Source organism: Globicephala melas, chromosome 17, assembly GCF_963455315.2.
Source record: "Globicephala melas chromosome 17, mGloMel1.2, whole genome shotgun sequence".
NCBI lineage: Eukaryota > Metazoa > Chordata > Mammalia > Artiodactyla > Delphinidae > Globicephala > Globicephala melas.
In genome coordinates this window covers 59776102-59798494 of record NC_083330.1, presented here as the reverse complement: position 1 = coordinate 59798494, position 22393 = coordinate 59776102, and the positions used below count along the sequence as shown (strand labels likewise).

The following is a 22393-nucleotide window of genomic DNA, read 5'->3' as shown; positions in this document are numbered from 1 at the left end:
ACATAATGTTGGAAGTCATAGGCACAGCAGTCAGACAAGAAAGAAAGAAAGAAGGAAGGAAGGAAAGGAAGAAGGGAGGAAGGAAAGAAGGAAAGAAAGAAAAGGTATCCAGATTGTAAGGGAAGAGGTTAAACTCTCACTATTTGCAGATGACTTGATACTCTAAACAGAGAACCCTAAAGTCTCTACACAAAAACTATTAGAACTAATGATTTCAGCAAGGTATTGGGTTACTAGATTAATATACAAAAATGCTGCATTTGTCTACACTAATAATGAAATACCAGAGAAAGTAAAAACTAATCCCATTTAAAATCACATCAAAAAGAATAAAATACCTAGGAATAAACTTAACCAAGGAGGCAAAAGACCTATATGGTGAAAACTATAAAATATTGATGAAGGAAATCGTAGATGATACAAAGAAGTGGAAAGATATCCATGCTCTTGGATTAGAAGAATTAATATTGTTAAAACGGCCATACTACCCAAAGCAATCTACAAATTTAATGCAAATTCTATCAAAACACCCCATTTTTCACAGAACTAGAACAAATAATCCTAAAATATATATGGAACCACAAAAGACCTAGCATTGCTAAAGCAATCCTGACAAAAAAGAGCAAAGCTGGAAGTATAACCCTTTCAGGCTTCAGTATACAGGCTTGCTGTATACTACAGAGCTATAGTAATCAAAGCATCATGGCATTGACACAAAAACATAGATCAACAGAACAGAATAGAGAGCCCAGAAATAAACCCATGCTCATACAGTCAATTAATCTTCAACAGAGGAGGCAAGAATATACAATGGAGAAAAGAGAGTCTCTTTAACAAGTGGTGTTGGGAAAGCTGGACAGCTACGTGTAAAAAAATGAAATTAGAACATTCCCTCACACCATATACAAAAATAAACTCAAACTGAGTTAAAGACCTAAATGTAAGACGTGACACCATAAAACTCGTAGAAGAGAACATAGGTGAAAGATTCTTTGACATAAATCGTAGCAATATTTTCTTAGATCAGTCTCCCAAGGCAAAAGAAAAAAAAGCAGAAATAAACAAATGGGAGCTTGTCAAACTTAAAAGCTTTTGCACAGCAAAGGAAACCATCAACAAAACCAAAAGACAATCTACGGAATGGCAGAAAATATTTGCAAATGATGCAACCAACAGGGGTTAATATCCAAAATATACAAACAGCTCATACAACTCAATATCAAAAAAAAAAAAACCCAATCAAAAAATGGATAGAAGGACTAAATAAACATTTCTCTAAAGAATTCATACAGATGGCCAACAGGCACATGAAAAGATGCTCAACATTGCTAATTATTGGAGAAATGCAAAACTGCAATGAAGTATCACCTCACATTTGTCAGAATGGCTATCATCAAAATATCTATAAATACTAAATGCTGGAGAGGGTGTGGAGAAAAGGGAACCCTCTTACACTGTGGGTGGGAATGTAAATTGGTACAGCCACTATGGAAAAGAACATGGAGGTTCCTTTAAAAGAGGTCTACCATATGATCCAGCAATCCCACTCCTGGGTATATATATATATCCAGAAAAAAAGAAAACTCTAATTCAAAAAGATACATACACCCCAATGTTCATAGCAGCACTATTTATAATAGCCAAGACTTGGAAGCAACCCAAGTACCCGTCAACAGACAGTTGGTTTAAGAAGATGTGGTATATATGTACAATGTAATATTACTCAGCCATAAAAAAGAATGAAATATTGCCATTTGCAGCAACATGGATGGACCCAGAGAATATAATGTTTAGTGAAATAAGACAAAGACAAATACTATATGATATCACTTATATGTGAAATCTAAGAAATAATACAAATGAGTGTATATAGAAAACAAACAGATTCACAGACGTAGGAAACAAATTTATGGTTACTGGAGGGGAGAGAAGTGGGGGGGAAGGGACAAGTCAGGAGTATGGAATTAACAGACACAAACTACTGTACATAAAATAAGTAAGCAATGAGGATTTACTATATAGAGCCAGGGTATTATACTCAATATTTTGTAGTAACCTATAATGGAATATAATCTGCAAAAAAAAAAAAAAAAACGGAATCACTATGCTGTACACCTGAAATTAACACAGTATTGTAAATCAACTAGACCTCGATTCTAAAAACAGAACAAAACTATAAAGAGCCACAGCCATCTCATACCAACCGCCATTTTACATTTGACCTCATGTAGCTTTTACATACCTGAAGGTCTGATTCTTGTTACACATAACAAAAACCTCTAGGCAAGCGATAACGGCAGAGCCATCACTGTACACGTGACAGAAAGACAATGGTCCAAGCCTTATACTAGGCACATCCCTGCACATACAACCTAGTAAACAGGGGCCTCTTGCTCCCACATAAAGCCCAACTCAACCTGGTGACGCATTCAAAGGAAACATAAGTAACTGCAAAAGCATCAAAGAGCAATGAATACTGATTCTGTGGAAAGATGGGTCAAGGTAGTATTATGCCATCCGCACTCTTCTCTTTGGCCATCCCTCTTCCTAAGGGCCCACACATGTGGCAGCCATCACCCCAAATCTCCTATGTCACTCTACAAACCCCCAGGTTGTCTCTCTGTGGCCTCTACTCCTGCGTGTATTCAAGTCTTGTAGGAGTATCTCTGTTCTTTCTAATATCTCCATCTTTCTAATAGAAATTAATTTAGCAACCAGTTTTTTTCCCTGCCCACTAGGGCCCTTTGCTGTGCTAATTGGGCTTGTGGATAACCACGGAATCCTAGTTAGAAGATAGGAGAATGAGAAATACTCTGAATACTTGATATATTTATCCCTGTCACTCCTATATGTCACTAGAATGGGACAGACCTAGGTCTGAGTACAGATTTGACCTTCACTAGCAGTGTGACCTTGGGCAAATAATACTCCTGGGCCTCAATTTCCTCATCCACAAAATGGGGATATTCTACCTATTCCCAAGAACCGTACTGGGGAGCCACAGGTGAAAGACGTTTAAGGTCTAATAGGCTCAGCTCATGTCCATGGCTATAAATCTTATTGTATGCTAAAGTTAGACACATCTGCTTTCCATCAGCCTTAGAGGCTCATGTGGAAGACATGGTTATTTGGAGAAATAGCAGCTGTGATAAACCTAGTTATCAACTCCTGACTCAGGATCCAAAGTAGAGTAATTAATTTGTGTTTACTCTTTATTATCATTATTCACTTTTCAATTTTACTTTTTAAATTTAGGTTATTCTTAATAATTCTTTTCACACATTTTCCAGAGCTGATTTTAGCAAAGTCTGGGTAATAGTATATGGTATCAGATTCCTAGAAATCTGTTATTCCAGCTGTACTTCGCTTTTACAGGTCGGCTTGGATAAAAGATTTTTACTTGTGTCAGTTTCTAAGCCCCTTTAATAATACTGGACTGTTATTTCTTAACAAAATTATAAATATTTATTTTCTTAGTAGTATTAGTGAATGAAAATAACTGTGGATGCTTTAGTTAGTCAATGCTTATGGGTCAAAGCTGCACCCTGTGACCCTAACTTTTGTTGTTCTTGTGTAAAACATTATGACAACAATAATAAAAATCCTAAAGCCTTCACCTTTCCCTTACATTTCTTTTCTATACATATGTGTAAGTTTTGTATTGTAGTATATCATAACTGTTCACCATGTTGCTACATAATCATCATAATTATTACTTTAATGGCCATGTAATCATCCATCTGGTTAATGCACCATAATTTACGTAACCTAAGTTTTCAACACTAGGAAACTGGTTGTCTTCTAATTTTTCCACTATTATAAATAACCTCTGGGTTGCATGTTTGTGCATATAGCTTCTTTCATTTTTTTAGAATATTTCTTTAGGATGCACTCCAAGAATGGGAACACTGAGTCAATGAATGTTTAAATAAATAGACATTATTTTTCCAGTTTACAATGCTATCAGCAATATATTAGTATTCTACTTTCATTACAACCTCATCAGTAGTGTATATTATTGTGTATTGAATGCACTTAAATAGCACCTTACTTTTGTTTTTGTATTGTCTCAAAAATAGTAAGTTTAATGAAACATTTGCTTATAAATTGTGCATTCTCTCGTGTTTTAAAAAGCCAGTTTTAAAACCTAGGTTTGTTTTTTTTTTTAACATCTTTATTGGGGTATAATTGCTTTACAATGGTGTGTTAGTTTCTGCTTTATAACAAAGTGAATCAGTTATACATATACATGTATCCCCATATGTCTTCCCTCTTAAGTTTTTTTTTTTTTTTAACATCAAGAACTCTTGCTGGGCTTCCCTGGTGGCGCAGTGGTTGAGAGTCTGCCTGACGATGCAGGGGGCACGGGTTCGTGCCCCGGTCTGGGAGGATCCCACATGCCGCGGAGCGGCTGGGCCCGTGAGCCATGGCCGCTGAGCCTGCGCGTCCGGAGCCTGTGCTCTGCAATGGGAGAGGCCACAACAGTGAGAGGCCCGTGTACTGCAAAAAAAAAAAAAAGAACTCTTGCTTACTCTCCATTGCCCAATAGTTCTGTGTATTAAATAAAGCTCATCTTGATAATCTTTCTGAGCAAAATATCCAATTGTGCTCTTTTATTAACTAATTAATGAGGACCTGTGTATAAGGATCTGTAGGGAATACTGAGATAAAATAAAAGGAAATTAGAAAATAAAGTTGGAAAAATTAGACAAATATATCTGTACTAGTATTCCCAAGGTCAGAAGCAGGGTTGCCATTCAAGTAGTTCAATCTGCTCAGATTTTAATGACTTTACCTAGTCACTAACCTGCTCAGCCAACCTGACTTTTCAACTAGCAAACTCAGGACCTCCACCCATACTGCTTCCAATATGTTTTTCTAGGCTTTATCCTGGGAAAGCTTCTTAATGAAGAATGAAACCCCCCACTATACCCTCACCCCAAAATGATTCCACACCATTCCCAGTCTGATCTTGTTCCAGATCAAGTAAATGCACAAAACCCCATAATGTATGACATGGTTTCCCAAACCACAGCCCCGTCATAGGGCTGAATGCCAGTTCCAGGGATCCAGTTTTCCCCATCCTTTCGTGCAACTTCTCCTATCCCTGAGATGGATATCTTCCACGCTCTGCAAAAAAAAAAAAAAAAAAAAAGGAAGGACGTTCCAAGGATACAAGCCACCATAAGTTCATCTTGAAGTTGAGTCACCGTTACCTCCAATAGCGCCTTCTCTTTGACCTAAGGATGTTAAGGTTTGTTTGAATCGGATTATTGCTACATACCAGTATGTGGAAATATGCAGAAATAGCTCATCATGTTTTCTTCTTTTTCCTCTTGCAGCCTCAACTGAGGGTTCTCCATAAACGCGATTAGCCTTCCAAGCTGCTGTCCTGCCAGTCGATATGAACATGGCCTGTTCCTCACAGAAAGACTAACTCATGGCACTGCCAGAAGATATCCTTGGAGCATTGACAGATTAACCAGATTAACTGAAAAACCACCCATTCAGTCAAGATCATGGGCTTTGGAACATCTTAGTTTGCTGTGGATTTTTAAATGAGGTGCATAATATACAGGGCCAGCTTGTTCCAAGTGGTCATTGGCAGACCATTAGCTGGAAAACTGCTTCCAGTTTTCATCACTGTGCATAACTCAAGCTCCCTTTGGGGAGCTGTCTGTGCCCTTCACTAGAAGTCCCGTTTTAGCATGGCAACTACTGGATTATTTTATTATGTGTGCAGACAGCATGATGCGTTAGAAAAAAAATTACAGCAGTTCTGCAATCTCAGTGGAAGTGTTCACAATATTATGCCCGGGTAGGAATGTAAACATGTCTCGGTTGTGTTAGTTATGACATCTAAAGGTATTCTGTCCAACTCTTAAGCACTTTACATGAGAACCCCCTATACCGAAACGAATCAGCACGTTCAGTACATGTGAGAAAACAAGTCTTTTCTTCTTTCTTATAAATCTTGTCCTATTTCTGGCTCAGACTGTCCAAGACGAGGCTCCACTCCTAGCATATACTCCGTCGTTCGTGGTAGATTGGTAAATATGGCCACAGTACTGTTAGACTTAACCTCTTGACACTTTAGTGAACAACTGGATTTCTTACAGCAGCAAAGGGAAGTAAAGGTGGGCCTGGAGAATGGTGGTCATTTAGCTCTAGTTTCCTCTTACCTGGGCACAACTTAGCACGAGCACATACACTCAAACACAGGAGGCTTCTACTTGGCCAATGTATGTAATCTCTCATTCTATAGAACAGTTCTTTCCAAAAAACCAGAATGGGGGTGTGGCCATATTTTAATCTTAGCATAGGTGCATTGATGGTAAAGACAGCAGAATGCAGTTTCCCAGGGTGTGGTCTGCCTTTATCACTTTGGAAACCTCTCTAGGTCAAGTTCTGATCACAATTCTTTGAAGAGAAAAAAACAGCAAGTGACCCCCTGCATGTCTAGAGAAGCAAGAGGTTCCAACCCCGCACTAGGTTTCTTCCTCAGAAGAGAACCTACTAGTCCTTTTTAATCCTTTCTGGGATTATACCCATAACTAATTTTTTTGTACTATGTTTTACAGCAAAGCACAGTCCTGGGAAACCAGTCAACCCAGTTATTGCTTGTCTTTAGGAATTAGAGAAATGTCCATATTGATTGACCCTACATCACGCTTTAGCATTATTTTTTGCCTGGAAATGTAAAGTTGACTGAATCAGAAACTCAGCCAAGTATGTTCTGTGTGCCCACAGTCCCAGCCTGAGACCAGCAGACATCGGAGACTTTTCTTTAAATACATGTAACAACCCTGGGGGCCTGCCAGCCCAAGCAAGCTTGGCATTTTAGAGGGTCACCAGACACACACTCATTGTCTGTTCTCCCCACATCTTGCCTCCCCTGGGGGTATCAGGAAATGCACAGCCCATTAGAAAACTACCCCACCTGAGATTTAACTTGACAGGGAAGGAAAGAGCGATCCCAATGTGATTCGGGTGCGCCACCCAGCAGGATGACTCACCACAAGCCTGCGGGCTGTAGTGCCAAAGAAGGGGGCTTCCAAGAGGGAACTCAGAGAAGCTCCAGTCGCCACCAAATCTGGCTGTCTGATGGGTCGGCATAGGCACCATCAGGCCCCCAGCAGACCGTAATTCTTTACAAATCCAGAATTAGGAAGTCAAACCCTGGCTGCCAACACCCCTGGACACCTCAGTCTCCACTGCCCATCTCCTGAGGTTCAATTCCAATTCCAGAGCTCCCTCCAATCTTTCATTTCTTCCCTTCTTTACTCAGCAAGTGTTTATTGAGCATCTGCTATGTGCCAAGCATTGAGCTGGGGCAACAACAGTGTACAAGGTAGACTCTGCCTGCCCTTATGATATCTCCTCCTCCCAAACACTTTCCCCACCCCACCTTTTCCACAATGAAAACTGAATTCAGACAGCATTCAGCCCCTGCCAGAGCAACGTGGAGAAATGGACATGCACAGTTCCCTTGCCTGAGGAAGTGGACAGCAGAGAAAGAGGTAGTGGACAGCGTCAGGCCCTGTATTTGCGCCCATCATGCACAGCCAACCCTCCCAGCACCCAGATTTAGCTGGTAGGAGCTACCCAAAGCAACTTACAGTTGCTTGATATCCACCCTGGTCACCTATATTCCCATCCTTTATGTAGAAACAGCAATTCATCATCATGCTGGATTCTCTGAAGCCCCAATTCTATAACTAGTCCCAGGGACACAAAATCAGGCCTGATGAATTCGAAAGAACTACTGCCAGGTGCTGAGATATTATCTGGGAATGAGTTCGTTTAGCCAGGGACATTCTGAGAACAACTGTTAACACCCTTGGAAAACTGGACATGCTTTGTGGTGCAGACAGATGTTCATGAAATGGTGGTGGTTCATCCTTACTGACTTTGGCTTTTGCAAAATATGTTACAAACCATTAAATAAGTAGAGTTTCCTAGCTTTTTTTTTTTTTTTTTGAGTCAAAAGTGTGCTGGACAATTATTTAAAGATGATGGGTAAAGATGGAGATAGGAAAGGGCAAAGATGGAGACAATGAAAGAGCCCCATTGAAGATGGCTTCTCTAAAAATGCCTTAATTCCTGGCACGTACCACATATTTGCATATGAACTACTGTTTTCCAAACTGTCGACCTCTGTTCGAAATCATCTGGGGGCATAGTTTTGGAAACGTGGTGGCATAAAATCTGAGCAGTCATGAGCTAAACCAGCAAAATGGAGAAACAGTTTCCTTCACAGCCTTGGGATTCTTTGTTCTGTGTTGACCCACAATGACCCATGGTTATTTCCTGCTGTGCTGAACCTTCTTGCCAAGATGTGTGTAGGACACTTTACTCCCAGAACCTCAGAGATGGCTGTGGTGAGTTTTGTTTAGTAGGAAGCAGGAGATGGGGAGGTAAGGGATAAATGCTTTGATGTCTAAGGGCTGTAAACTGTTGATGCATTTATTTTTCCTTTTACTTGAACCTGTGCTGAATGTTTTTGTTAAAAGGCTGGGCCCCTCACTTGCACAGGAAAGGCAGTCTTGGGAAGGAACAGAAACGAATAATTATTAGACTCTCTTGGTTGCCAAGGGGATAAGTTTGTTCCAGCTCCAGAAGTGAATTTAAATACTCAGAGCATCGGTGGTTCTGCTAGGGTAAAAATCAAATCACTTGAGTAGTTTTAAGACATACCTAGGGGGACGGAGACCCTATCAGCTTTCTTGTGGGTAATGGTGTCTTCAATTCCCTACTCAGGCTCTGTGAGGTGTGTAACCGCAGCGTCCATTCCACCTCCCGATTACGGGGAAATAACCCGGGTCCCCTCCAGGGTCACTTCTCAGTTGCCCAGAGGCTAATAGTCCTTCATTCTGAGGTAATTCTGCCTCATTTTTAAACTTCAAGGGGAAAAGGAATTATCAACCTGACGTGAGAATATAAACGGAGGATTAAAACCTCTAATGGATGTACCCCCTGTTACTTGCAAATTCTTCCTTTGTCTGCAAATGTCACACAATTGATTTTGGATAGGAACAATAAAAGTCTCACGGAAGAAAAGTTTTCAAGACCCCCTTAGCACTTTCGTTTTCCCAAAACCTCCTCTTCCAGTTCATTAGCAGCTTCATTCTTTGTGATATTTTCCTCTACGTTCTTTAGAGTAATTTTGTTACTTGATAACTAGACCTAAAGCTGCCGTAGTCTCTTTTTAAAAACCTAACCTTTGAAAATGACATCAGTTCCTTTCTGCCTTAAAGGCTGTTTTTATTGACCTCTCCCACAACCCCTTCCACTTTACTTTCTTGCGTTGTTTCGTATTCTTTTTTCTTTTAACCTCGTTCTTCTTTTCACATAGTTCCTGGTGTAGATTTCAAGTATTCTATAAAGAACTCAAACAGCGAAACATAGTCATCACCTTTTTTCCCCAGGACTGACTGAGAATTCCTTCTTAAGTTTGATCTTGGTGAAAGCTTGGTGCCCAGACAACACTGGGACAGGGATTCTCATCTCCAGGGGGTGGCCGGTCAGTGCCACTAATCAAAACAAGGGGCATGAGATCAGGAGGGAGGACAGCCCAGGAGATGCAGCCGCTCAGGGCACAGCTGGGGACTCGGTTTCAAAGACAAGTGGGTCCTGCCCCTTGATCTCCTTAGATGTACATCTAATCCTGTAGCCAGAGAACTATCTTATGAATTCTGCTTTATCAGTGTGGATGATTCCTGGCTCCACAGCACAGCTTCAAGGTCAGGGAGCTGTGTTTCCATTATTTTGCTCTGGTGACGTAACTCTAGTAAGGAGACAGGGAGCCTTCTTTTGAAGGCGAACCACCTGTGGGAAGCTTGAGGAGAAATTAGCCAAGTGCCCAGGGAGGTTACACCAGCCCTCAAAAAGAACAAAGTAGAGCCTTCCCTGGAGATTCTCATTTGGGAGGATGGCTAGGAGGATGGTATCCTGGTTTTCTTCTGCCTATCATCTTGGCCCTGCAGGGAAGATTCTGGGAAAGTGGGGCAAGCACTACGACCTAACATTCTTAGAGTGAAAATCGGCCCGTGACAAATATAGAGGAGAAGTGCCTTTGAGTATGGGGCTAGTTTTAGGCCTCCTGGTCGGCAGCACTGACTGAGAAATTACTTCCGCAGCACAGCAGAAAAGGGGTATAGAAGGCCTTGTAAATCTGAAGCTTCCATTCCACGTAGGGCTGTCTTCAAACCTTGCCGAGCTCCCAGTATTCTTACTTCAGAGCCTCCTTCCGCAATTATATCAGGCACTCGAAGGCACCAACAACATACACCTCATAAAATTTCAAGGGAACCGTACGACTTGCATTGAGTTGCAGGTGACTGCCTGACATTGTTACAGATACTTAAACATTAATTCTGATTATACAATATCCTTTTCATATTTGGGAGCCGGTGGTTCAGGGGTTTCATTGCTTGTTTTGTTGTTGTTGTTTTCCAAACCTCAGACATTTACAGAGCCTTAGAAAGGCTCTTAAACCCAGGCCTTTTTGCCTGAAGTGCAGTGATAGAAGCAGCCGTCTGACATAAACAAGGAGACTTAAATTAAGCCAACATAGGAGATACTAACACCTGAAATCTTTAAGGCACCGAAGACCCTGCTGGTTGTCTTCTGCATCGTTTATAGCCTTTTAAATTTCAATCATCTGGATCAAAGGAAATAAACAGGCTGCTTTCACGTGGCCCTGGCATATCAGCACACACGCAGCTACTACACGTGGAACTCTAAGCTGGGCTGCCGTGCCAGAGCACGCAGACCTGTTCTGTGTGGTCATATCTATTCACCACCACCGACCCCCATTTCCTCTGAAAATGTACTCAAATGCTTTACTCCAAGAAAATCCTAAAATGAGACCCTTAATATTTAGATCATTACTTCTCTCAGGGTGGGGGAACTGATTTTGTGACATAACCTTGAAGAAAAATCACTGGCCATTAAACGCCTTGGTGGTTGCCCCTGTTCCATTCCACAAGCTGACGCTGGTCTTCTCCCATCTCCCCAGAGGTCAGCCTGGCCTCCCTCTCAAATAGCACAAACATCGTAAAGACACCTTTTGAAGCTCTGAATAGACTCCCTATTCAAGCATAATTCCAATAATGTGATTTGAATTGAGTACCACCTCGGTCCTTGATGATATGCTTCCCTAGATCAATTCTAATTCTTTATATGTATTTTCAGTATGTTTTTGTTAACACAGTCAACTACATTTATGTGTTTGCATTGAGAGCTACCCTCTAACTCTGTTGCAGCTTTTGACAATGCCTATACCTAGTTCCCGTTTGATGCATTTGAGAGGAGACCAGAAATGTTTCCCTGCATACCAGCTGCAGAGATTTTGAAGTACATAACCATGTTCACTTTCACATCAAAAGGCCCCTGTTTATAGGTGGAAAATTTAAAGAGAAATGGGGGGGCAGGGGGAGTAATTCATATTTGAACACTGGAACCTTTGTCTTTTTCATTATAATTCCACTCTCACCTCACATTACCCTTCTCTTTCTAGAAGCAGTAGCCTCTTCAGTGAGTGCTGACCCCCACTTGGGGTAGTCAGGATTCCACTTGCTTAAATTCACTCAAAGGAAACTGGAAGCCTCTCTGGGGCTGTGAATGATTCCTCCAACACTACATTTCCTTCACCAGTAGAAAAATGCTATCCTTACAAGGCCATGTTTGAGGAGACCTCTGTTTAGCTAGTGAACGTTCACATTACAGAGAGCTGAATAATGCCAGGTTCTTGACTTTGCCCTGTAAGTCTCAGTTGTGATTGGCACCGAAGCAACTAGTCTGCTGAAAAGCCAAACCAGCACAAATGTTTTGAAACGAATTCCACTAAAACTCTCATGTCACTACGTCATACTTGCTGTAGGTCCAGTTAATCTGACTATTTAATATCATTAGTCACCAAATTAAATAGTTGTACCCAAATTTCAGAAAATATCAGTATCGTAACACAATTACGTATTAGCAGTCAGAAATACCTGAGAAAAGAAAATGTTGATCTGTTGTGGTTTCTGTACTGAGTTATTCTTAGGGCTCTGTGGAGACTGGCACTGCTCTGATAAAGGGGAAGATGTTTTGAATTCAAGAATACTTGAACTCAAGAGAAATTGCCCATCTCTCTGGGCCTCTGCTCATCCGTTTGGGATGCTACCTGTTCCGTCTTAGCAGACAGGGTTGTTTGGAGGCCAAAACGAGCTAAGCGGAGAAGCTGTCCTGTACCACCAGTATCTGCGTATTCATCATAGTGAGCAGGGATATGGGCTTTTATCAGTGAGTCCTTCCCCTTAGTTTACGCCTTTCCCTATAGCTATTATTACTGAAAGTCCATTCTGGGATTTTAAAAAGTAAAATGATAAAGTATCAATCAACCTTTTGTGGGGGGTACAAAATTACTTTATTTGAAGGAATGATGCTAAGGAAGGAACTTAAGTAGTTGTTTTTGTACAACTTATAGAAAAGGTGAAGGTAACTCAAACACTTTGTATGTACACACAATACCTGGGGGCTGGTCTGAAGAGCCCATGGCTAGGGTGTCCATTTATCTCCACCTTCCAAAGGTTTAGAGCACTGTGACCAAGCTAAGAGAGAGAGGTTTGGGCTGGGCTTAGTGCAGGTGAAGATTGCCAATCCCCGGGTTGAAGAAGACCAATGAAGTTGACAAATTGAGGGTCACGGGAAGCAGAGAGCCACATTGAACTTCCTTTATGAGCTTCTGTACATTGGTCTTTGTGCTAGAAAGAAAGAGGAAGAAAAATCACACAATGTGAATTGAATATAAAACCAGTGTTCTTGATTGCATTTGAGGGGAAAAAATCTGACCAAGAAAAAGAATGGTTCACTGTTTTACAAACGCTAACAAACATGGCTATAAAAGCACATTTCATAACACAAAAGCCTATGTAGAGGGTAGACATTTTTATAGCTTCCTTAAGTGAGTAGTTAAACCAGCAGTCTGAAATCTCTTAATCCCCTAATAGTGGTTAATTAAATAAGTATTTTCCTTATATATTGCCCACAACTGTGGGGTTTTTCTCTATGCACCCTAGAAGAATTCCCAAGACTAGACTTAAGGAGGACACAAGCTGGTTATGTAGTAAAATAAGGTGCCTTTTCTGTTGGATGTTCATTTTAGTTCCCTGTGTCCCCAGGGCATACAATGTTTAGAAACTTTTTTCTCTAAACATAAGAATTATTGCACACCACAATTTTGAACTACCAATTTCCATATCTTAAGCAGCTATCAACTTGCCAATTCCCTTTAGGTCTCCTTTACATTTTCTTTTAATGTTTCCTTGCGTTTTGGGTTGTGCTCAAAAAGACTTTTGGGGGAGGGGCATGTTTCTTTTTAAATTGATAGAAATGAAACTGTACAGATTTTTGCTCCCTTGTATCTGTGAGCATGATCTCTATCAGTCTTGAAAATCTGCTTTATCATTTTGTATATTTGACTATTTTGTATTCAGCATTACTTGATTCCTTACGTGCATGGCAATGTATTAAAATGCGGGATTTCTATTACCGTGTAAAAGTGTTTTGATTCTGATTTTCAACATATATCCTTGGGAAAAAATCACATTAAACTTTTCTATTTTCTTCAGCTCATCAGCTTGTCAGAAGAAAAAAGAAAGTTAGCAGCATTTCACTTTCCCTGTGTTAGCTAATGATGCAATTCATGGTGGAAAATTGTCCTCAATTATGCTGTGTTTCCTGGAGAAATAATATATGTGGAATGAATTGGTGGCCTCTCTCCAGCTCCCAGCACACAGAATTCCCCCAACACCAAATCCCACCAGCATGATGGCTAGTACCATTGAACGCTTTAGTGTTGAGCACAGCTAGACAAAAGACACAGTTCTCTCCCTCCATAGATTTGGTAACACCCTGGAAAGAGATGGGACGACAGATCTTGGCCCGCCAATCTGCTCTCACCCCGAGAGAGTCTTAAGTGCTTATCATAGCATGATTGATGGAATTTCCCATCACCTCCATCTCCATCTCTCAGGTGATGACCAAGTGTCAGCTGTCTGTATTTTATCAATTGGGATGCTTTCGAGTAACACCTGCCCAAGGGATTCAGGATTAGAGAGCCGCTCTCTAGTTCAGCAAACATCTGGGTATACTCCACTCTCAACCACGTATTTGAAACACACCAACATTTTTTTCTCAAATTAAAACAAAAAAAAATCCACTGAGTAATATGATGCAGCAAATATAAACAGTAGACCACTTTTTCTGCTCTAAACTACCATTTTCACCCTTCCTTGTCTCAAGGAGACATCGTAATGAGTAGTTACAACCACTGTGACTTTGCTGAATATGATGAATTGCCTCAACTGGTAACAGAGAAATGCTTCCTTCCCGGAGAGGAAAAGGCACGTGTAAATTGCATGAAAAAGAAGGAAACACCCACTGCCCTTTTTTGTTACATGTTTACAGTGAATCTAGTTTTGGGGGATTTGGGGTGGGGTTTTTTCCCCCAGAAAAGGTTTCCAAAAGCAAAACCTGTGAGAACCTTTTAGTTTAGTTTACTGACTCACTGTATAAACCTTCTAAATCTGTCTACACACCCTGTAACTCTAAAAGTACAATTTTTCTCCCACTTTCTATTCATACAAGTTAAGAACATGGAAAACGGGGCAAGTTTCTTTGTCAGTGAACCTCTTTAGAAGATGTAAGACTAGAGCCCTACGAACCCCACATTCTCTTTGTCTTCACTTTTCTTGGATCATTTCTGGCTATTTTTTCTTTTTTTTGTCTCTTTTTTCATCATTTCCTTCCTTTTCCTCTGTCATTTCTCTGCCTTTAACTTAGCACTCCTTTTCTGTGCGCTTCTCTTTATCTTTCTCTACCTCACCTTCCTCTGCCTCTATCTCATCTCCTCCTCTCTCCCTTTTCTCATTTGTCTCTCTCTTTTAACCCCTTCTCCTTTCTTTTCCCTCTCTGTAGGGTAGGACCCTCGTCTTATTTGTATTTGTATCATCATCTCTTGGTACATAATAGTTGCTCAACAAATGTTAGGTGAACCAAATTAAACTTGGTGCCTTGTTCTTCCCACCTTATTCCCCTTCTTCCTACTGAGCCTAGCAACCGCCACGAACTCTTTGTTAAACAAATGAACTCATGGTAATAAAGACTAAAGCCAGATGTGTTTTCAGAGGTGGGTGAAAGCTCTTGGTGGCAGGTTACCTAGGCAGCTTTAGGTAACCCAAGCCAGAAGTAGGTACAGAGAAAGCTTTCTTGACATCTCAGTGCTTTGGGAACTCATACTTGCCTGGGTAAACGTGGTGGCCATATTTGGTTCACGGACAGTGATGTCATGAGAAGTTTACCATCAAAAGTATGTGTTGACCTAAGATGATTCAGAACTGTATAAAATCCCTCCATGGGACCTAGTAAATGTACTCTGCGGTGCTAGATCTTTTGTTCCAAAGAAAGCTGTCCACGGTTGAGGTTTCTTATGGTGATTATGAAATCATTAGGATTATTAATACTTTCTCTTTCACATAAATCTATTTTTATGGCGTATAGATATATGTACACTGTAAAATAGCTTTCCATTACCTTTCATGATTTTGTACGTATATGGATAAAACCAACTAAAAGAATAAGATTTAATAAGGACAACCACGTTCTTCTGTTTTTGTAAGCAACTGGGGAGATATAAAGTGGGAGTTGATAATGAGAACTGTGTATAGTTGTTTCACAAGTGAAGATGTCCCCCGTCTCCTGAGAAATGGAAAGCTTGATAGGTTCCTGTTTTTCTCTCATGTCTCTGTCCTTTTGTTAGTGTAACCCTAATATGATTAGGTCTCCCATTGCCCAATCTCTAGAGGAAAGTCCAAGAGGGGAATAAAAATATATACAAAAACATTTCCAGATTTTATTTTGCCCTTCATGAAACTTCCAAAGCAGAAAGTGTGACAGGGTGTGGGTATGTGTTATACAGAAAATATCTTAAAAGTCCTTCTTCCCATTTATGCCACCCTCACCATACATCCAAAGACAACTGCTTCCCTTCCTTAGACCAAATCTTTCCCTTCCGCCGCCAACCAAGAAATCTCGCAGCCACCAGACTCTTCTGGTTCTCGTCTCACATGACACCCTCTTTCCTTCCATTTCCATCCTTCTCTACTAAATTTCCATGTAATTTTCCCATTTTTGCTTTTCCAGCTCTGTTTTTTTATGCCTATTGCCCTGATTCTACCTCACAAAAGCTAGTAAACTTTAGCTTTTCTTTAGTGAGCAAAGGAGGGAAAAGGATGTGACAATACAATGTTTTTTCTTAATAATTTTCCTTATTAATTTTTCTTAATAAGTCTTGCCCCAGAACTGTGGAATAGATGATCAAAAAAAATGAAGAGTAACATGGGGGATGTGGTTGCTTGTCATTGATGGCTCTAATTCTACCTCCAGAAAGTAAGCTGTATGGGGCTTGAAATCGTTTTTGTTTATTCATTGAGCAATCATTAGATGGATCTCGTGCTGTTTGTTCTATGTACCAGGATCTGTGCATGGTGTTGCGTTAAGTGTTGGTGACTTAGAGATGAAGGACATTTTCCCTCCCTTAAAGATCTTACATCCTAAGATACAGAAATAAGGAGCTCAGCAAAAAATAAGTGATAAGAGTCCCTTAGGAAAGTCTAAATATCTCTGGAAGGATAATACTTAAGCCTCACTCATTCTCCGATGCTGGGATTCAGGAGAGATGCAAGAATGTTCCATGTCAAGTAAGCTCTGAAAACATGATATATTTACCCCACTCCTAGACACACGTGATGCACATTAGCGTATTAAAACTTCTGAAAAGGCTTGCAGGTTATAGTTATATATATTTATTCAGTACAGCATTTTCAAATTTCATTCAAGCATCAACTATTTTCCCCCAGGGAATACTAACTAATGCCTCATAGAACAAGCACTTTTGGAAATGCTGTTCTCAATCAATCATTAGCTTGGTGATAATATGTTGTCTCAACCAGGTGAGTATAGAGGCCCTCAGGAAATAAGTGATGCAAAAGATGAGCCCCCTAGAAGGTGATAAAGGTCTAAGGGCCAGAAAATGGGCTGAAAACAAATTTGCTGATTTCTATTAATTAATTATGAAGCAACCACTACATAGTCAACCTATGAGGCTATCACATCCTAGGCCTGCCACTAGCCATGATGGGAGAGGGAGAAACAGTCATGTGAGTTTGACCAAGTCTCACATTATCTCTGGATTTTAATTTTCTGTTTTGAAATATTAAGGGTTTGGAATAGATGGGCTCCAACATGGCTTTGTAGCACAACATTTTAAGTCCAATTATAACTTTGTACCACCTTATCTCCAACTTCGCTTTTTAAAAAAACATGCACACATTAAAAAATCTAGAAGCTTCACTCCACTGTACCTTATTTTCATTCTTAAGACTAAAGAAGACTTTTTATCTTACTTGTTTTTGTCTCACAAGTGTTACGGGAGATTTTCAAAGGAAACAAAAACTTGGACCACGATTTGAGCAATCACACAAGCACGTAGACCACAGTTGGTAACGTCACTGACACGAACAGGTGTTGATTTTTATTGGTTAAGCCAGAAATCTTTTAAAAAATTATTCTTGGACACAATGGGAACTAGGGGAAAAAAGCAGTCATTCAAAGAATTTGAAAAAAAAAATAAGTGGTATCAAACTTGACGCTTTTGGTATTCTTCCTTTGATGACATTCTGTTCAAAAATTAAATTAGGGGAGTTAGAGAGAGGCTGAATCCAGAACTATATTTTAAAGAAGAACTCATAAGATGTACACTAACTCCCAGGAGATGATATTTCTGAGAGTGTGTTGGTGTGTACGTGTGCATGTGTACAGTGATAGAGATGAGGGTGGGAGGGAAAGAAGAAGAAACTGGAAACGTTTCTAACAAAGCCCTGATTCCCCTTTTGGCCACCTTGACTTCCTCTCTCAACCTGGGCAAGACGGATGAATCCCTGCCCTTGTTTTCCCTTTGTATTTGTCTCCATGACATTCCAAAATCATTCCATGGTGCATGAAACTAGAATAATATTTTTAAAGTTGTTTATATATTTTGTTTCATTTTGGAGAACAAAAATTGATATCATGAGAATGAGTCCTCATGAGTATGTGATAATAAGTCTCTGAAATACAATTTAATTGATTGACTAGCAAAAGCAATAGCTCTAATAACTTAGTGTTTGCCATGGGTCTAGCATTCTTTATGTTACCTCATTTAATCCTCACAATATTCTGTTAGATATTATTATTCCCGTTTCACAGGTGAAGAAATTAAGAGAATTTAAAGGGATTAAATTCTTAGGTCAGATCGTACAGCTGACTCAGCTGTTTCTGACTGGGAAACACAAAATCTCAACCATTAGACTATACACACATTAATTGAGCATGTACTATGCACATTAACTGAGCGTGTACTAAATGACTAATCCCTAACATCAACTGTCCTTGACATCTTCAAAGTCAGAAGTACTTTTGAAACTCTCCTGAAAACTAGGGATGCTCTTGTCCAAACATGTACCCAACATACAAATCTTTACATACATTTTCAGTGGGTTCAAGGACCTTCTGAACCCCATCCCATTTTAAGAACTCTTCCCTTAAGTAATGATACAGAATTTAATTGGTGAAGAAGAGATGATAGCAGAAGAAATGGAGCCAGCAATGGCTTGGCCTTCAGTACACAAATTTCCTCTCACAGGAAGAGGGGAGATAGTCATGACTCATTCCACAAGTAGTTACTGGGTGTCTCCTGTGGGAAGTGCCATTGTAGGCCCTGGGAATCCGCCAGGAAATTGTGCAGACAAGGTCCAGTCCTCATGGAGACTGTTGTTCAGGAGGGGAGACAGGGAAATTAATAGGCATTAGATCTGTAGCCCTCATGCTGCATTTTTGAGCTCTCAGTTCTTCTAAGGGTGTCTAAAAGACTGGCTAACTTAGTTTTGGATCTATGTCCTAAAGATATGGCTTTCGCACAGTTTCTGTCCCAATGTGTGAAGTTGAAAATACAATGAGCACTTCTGTTAAAAATATTTTTCTTTATTGCCTTTGGTAAAAAGAGGAAGCAAATAGACACACTCTTTCAAATGCTGATTCCAACATCTGTCCACCAAAATCGGTATTAATATATTCTCTTCAAATTAGGACTTTTGATTTTCTGTGGATAACAAGAATATTAGCTATGCTGGGTTTTGTGCTGTTTCTGTTAAAATTTTAAACACTTTCTTTTTGTTCAGTGTATTGTTCAGTTCAGCTGAGGTTGGGGATAAGATGTCTATTTGTAGGAAACCAAGTATACATCCTGTGTCCTCATATGGTATCATTTCAAGCTTGTCAGTTCTTTTTTTATGTTTATATTAATGCTTTTACTTATTCATAACCCATTTATATCCACAAAGTAGTTGAGGCAATTCACAAGAAAATATACCATAAAATAGAAGGCTATAAATAAACTAAAATCAGAACCAGAGAAATTGTACAGCAGTTAGAAGATTAAGACAAGGATATAGGTTGTAGCCTATCTACTTTGGCCATCATTATTAGAGAGGAGCCATAAATTTCATGTCAACATTGGAGGCAATCACAGTAACCTGCTACGAGGTTTACAACTACCATAAAGATGAACATGGATGTCTAGTGGAGAAGAATACAAAAGTCACATGAATTTTTAACATATAACAAAAGAAATTGTGCTCACTTTGCTTAGGGTTATGTCTCCAACCCCTGGGAGTATGAGTTCAGTCTTCTCTGATGATAAGAGTGAAAAAACTGGAGAAGGACAACCTTGGGGGATGTCAAGTTTTCCTTCCCACATGAGTCTGAGAAAAATTTCTTACGGCATCTTTTTAGGTAGGACCCTGAGTGAAGCCATAGAAAATGTCCCTATAACATATGCAATAAAGGTTTTCACATAGCAGCTTATCGTGTCCCTCAAAGGCAGCAAAGGGCACAGCAACTATGAGTGACCAGGTGGAAACAATTTTATGGGGCCCAAATTCATATGATCTCAGTTCATGAGTTCATCAGTTCTGCAGGCTGCCTAGAGGACCGAGAATAAGGAATAAGCAAGATAGTGTGCTCGTGACTGGAGCCCCCTAGCAACCAACCTCAGTCATGACAGCAATCATGTTTGGAGCGCTTGTAATATGGCAGGCTCTTTAAGGTACTGTATATTTAATCCTTGTGATAACTCTCCAAGGTAGGGACATTGATAAGGACTCTTTCAGTTGCAAGTGACTAAAGCTCAACTCAAACTACCTTAAGGGAAAAGAGGAGAGAAAGAGATTGATTGATTGATTGATTGATTGATTGATTGACTGACTGGATGACGTATTGAAAAGTTCAGGGCTAGATGGAACTTTCTCAGTATCCACTTTCTACTCAGTATCTGCTTTCTTCTCTGAGTGGGAAAAATGGCATCTCACAGCTCCAGGCTCACACAGAAAGAGACCCTGTCTTATCCAAGCCTGTCCTCAAAGTAGACTCATTTTGGGGTCACTTGCCTACCCCTTGGCCCAGTCTGTGTATCCAAGAGAATGTAACCCTCTAATTGGCTGGCCTGAATTGACAGTTCCACAAGACTCTCACAGAGTGGGAGGAACATTGCCCAGATGGAATGGCTGCAGGGCAGACACGTATACCAGACGGTCTCTGCAGTAGGTAATATTATCCCCACTTTACAGAGGAGAAAATGGAGGCCAAAAATAACAAATGGCAGAGCCAAGATGAGGTTGTAAGCCCTGCATTAGTCGTAAAATCTGAAATGCTAACAGCTTAGTGCACCAAAACAGTAATTTTTACTTACCCTACGTGCCTAACTCAGGTTGCTTCCTGCAGTAATCGTCACAGTCCCCAGGGACCCAGGCTCACGGTGAGGTTTCTAGTATCTGAAAGACCTGGATTCCAGGCCTATAGAGAAGAGGAAGAGGAATGCTCACAGCCATCGCTCACTAACCAGGATGAGTCCCCTGGCTCTGCCCGTGGATAGGGACTGACCCGGGGGGATGGGACATGCACGTGGGTGTTTGTGAGTACTAACTCTCTCTGCCGTTTAGGTCTGTGTGACTCAAAACCTTTGTCTCTCACCTTGTATAGCTCAAGTGCCACAAAAACAAATGCGAGTAGTAAGAATTTCCAGCCAGCCTCTCCCTGCCAGCAGCCATGAGTAAGAAGGGGAGGGGTATTCCCGTTCCTCAATTGATCCTGAGAGAAACAGCAATAGATTCAGAGCACAGCAGGCTGACGGAGCTGTCTGACACCCTGTCCAAAGGGCCATTTCAGCGCCCAGCCTCCCCACAGGAGCCACAGAGAAGGGGGCTGACATAGAGGCGGATTGCTACTGCCCAGGCTGTAAGGCTGCTCAGAGCTGAGTCCAGCTGAGGGTGGCTCCTTCAGGCTGCCACTCACTGGCCTCAACCTCCAAGGCAGCTGTGCTTTGAGCCACGAATTGTGTTTCTGAATTTAGCTCTTCACGGGGTTTGTATTCTCACCTTCAAGGACGACAGCAGGCGGTGATGGGAGATGCTGGTCTGGACTCGGCAAATGCTGCCTTGTGACTTTGCGCTGTTGCAGGAATCTGAGAGCATTGGGAATCACCCACATCGATCCATACCTTCTTTGTACCCACGGTTTTGATCCCAAATTCCTCCCTGACCCCTATCTGCATGAGCCAGACTGTGAACGAAACCCTCTCTTGCCTCTTCTGGCTTAAACCAGAACTTGACTTCAGCTATCGGCAGAAGGCCTCTTTCACCTGGTGCGACTCTAGCAAGGAGTTGGTCTTCAAAAGGTAGAGGAGGAAACCTGAGGCCGAGGGGAAGGAAAAACGGCAGCTTTCCAGAAGGGAGTGCTAAGAAAAGACCATGCTTTTGATGTCTTTTCTTCTGTTCCAAGCACTACCCCTACTGGAGTGGCCAATCATAAATGCCAAATCTTAACTGTTTGAAAAATCATGTGGTAGGCCCTATGAGATGGTACATCTTTCCAAAAGAGCGAAAAAGTAGTATGTCATTCTTAACTGCCCTTCACTTTTTCAGGAAACAGTTCTATAATTGTGTATATGATCTTAAATTTTCTTCTCTTCCTTCTCAATGGAACATGGAATTGTTTGGCTTAAAATAAGATTGACCATTTTTGACATTATTAGTATCAATTCAGGTCTTAACTACGTTATACTGATGGAGATTACAGGTCTTAACTCTAGTCTCGGAACATTGATTGCTTCATTTTCCACTTGTTTTTATAAAATAAGGAGATAAAAAAATAAGAAAAGATTCATGGAATTGCCTGAACACACCTGGATGGTCAAACCTAGACTGCAGATTGACAGGAAGTGCTTCCGTGTGATGGTTTCAAGTTTTCACATTTA

The 22393-nt window shown here is 40.6% G+C and overlaps 1 protein-coding gene across 5 annotated transcripts in view; it reads left to right on the top strand.

The window, feature by feature from the left end:
- Positions 1-22393, top strand: part of SAMD12 (sterile alpha motif domain containing 12) — a 463668-nt gene that overhangs the window by 398210 nt on the left and 43065 nt on the right. Inside the window, exon 5 of one of the 5 annotated variants that reach the window (XM_030875659.2) lies at positions 5343-13533. The exons of the other annotated variants lie outside the window; for them this stretch is intronic. Coding sequence (XP_030731519.1) covers positions 5343-5365 — 23 coding nt within the window. The 3' untranslated portion in view covers positions 5366-13533. Of the gene's footprint in view, positions 1-5342; positions 13534-22393 lie in introns of those variants that run through there. 5 annotated transcript variants of the gene reach the window in all.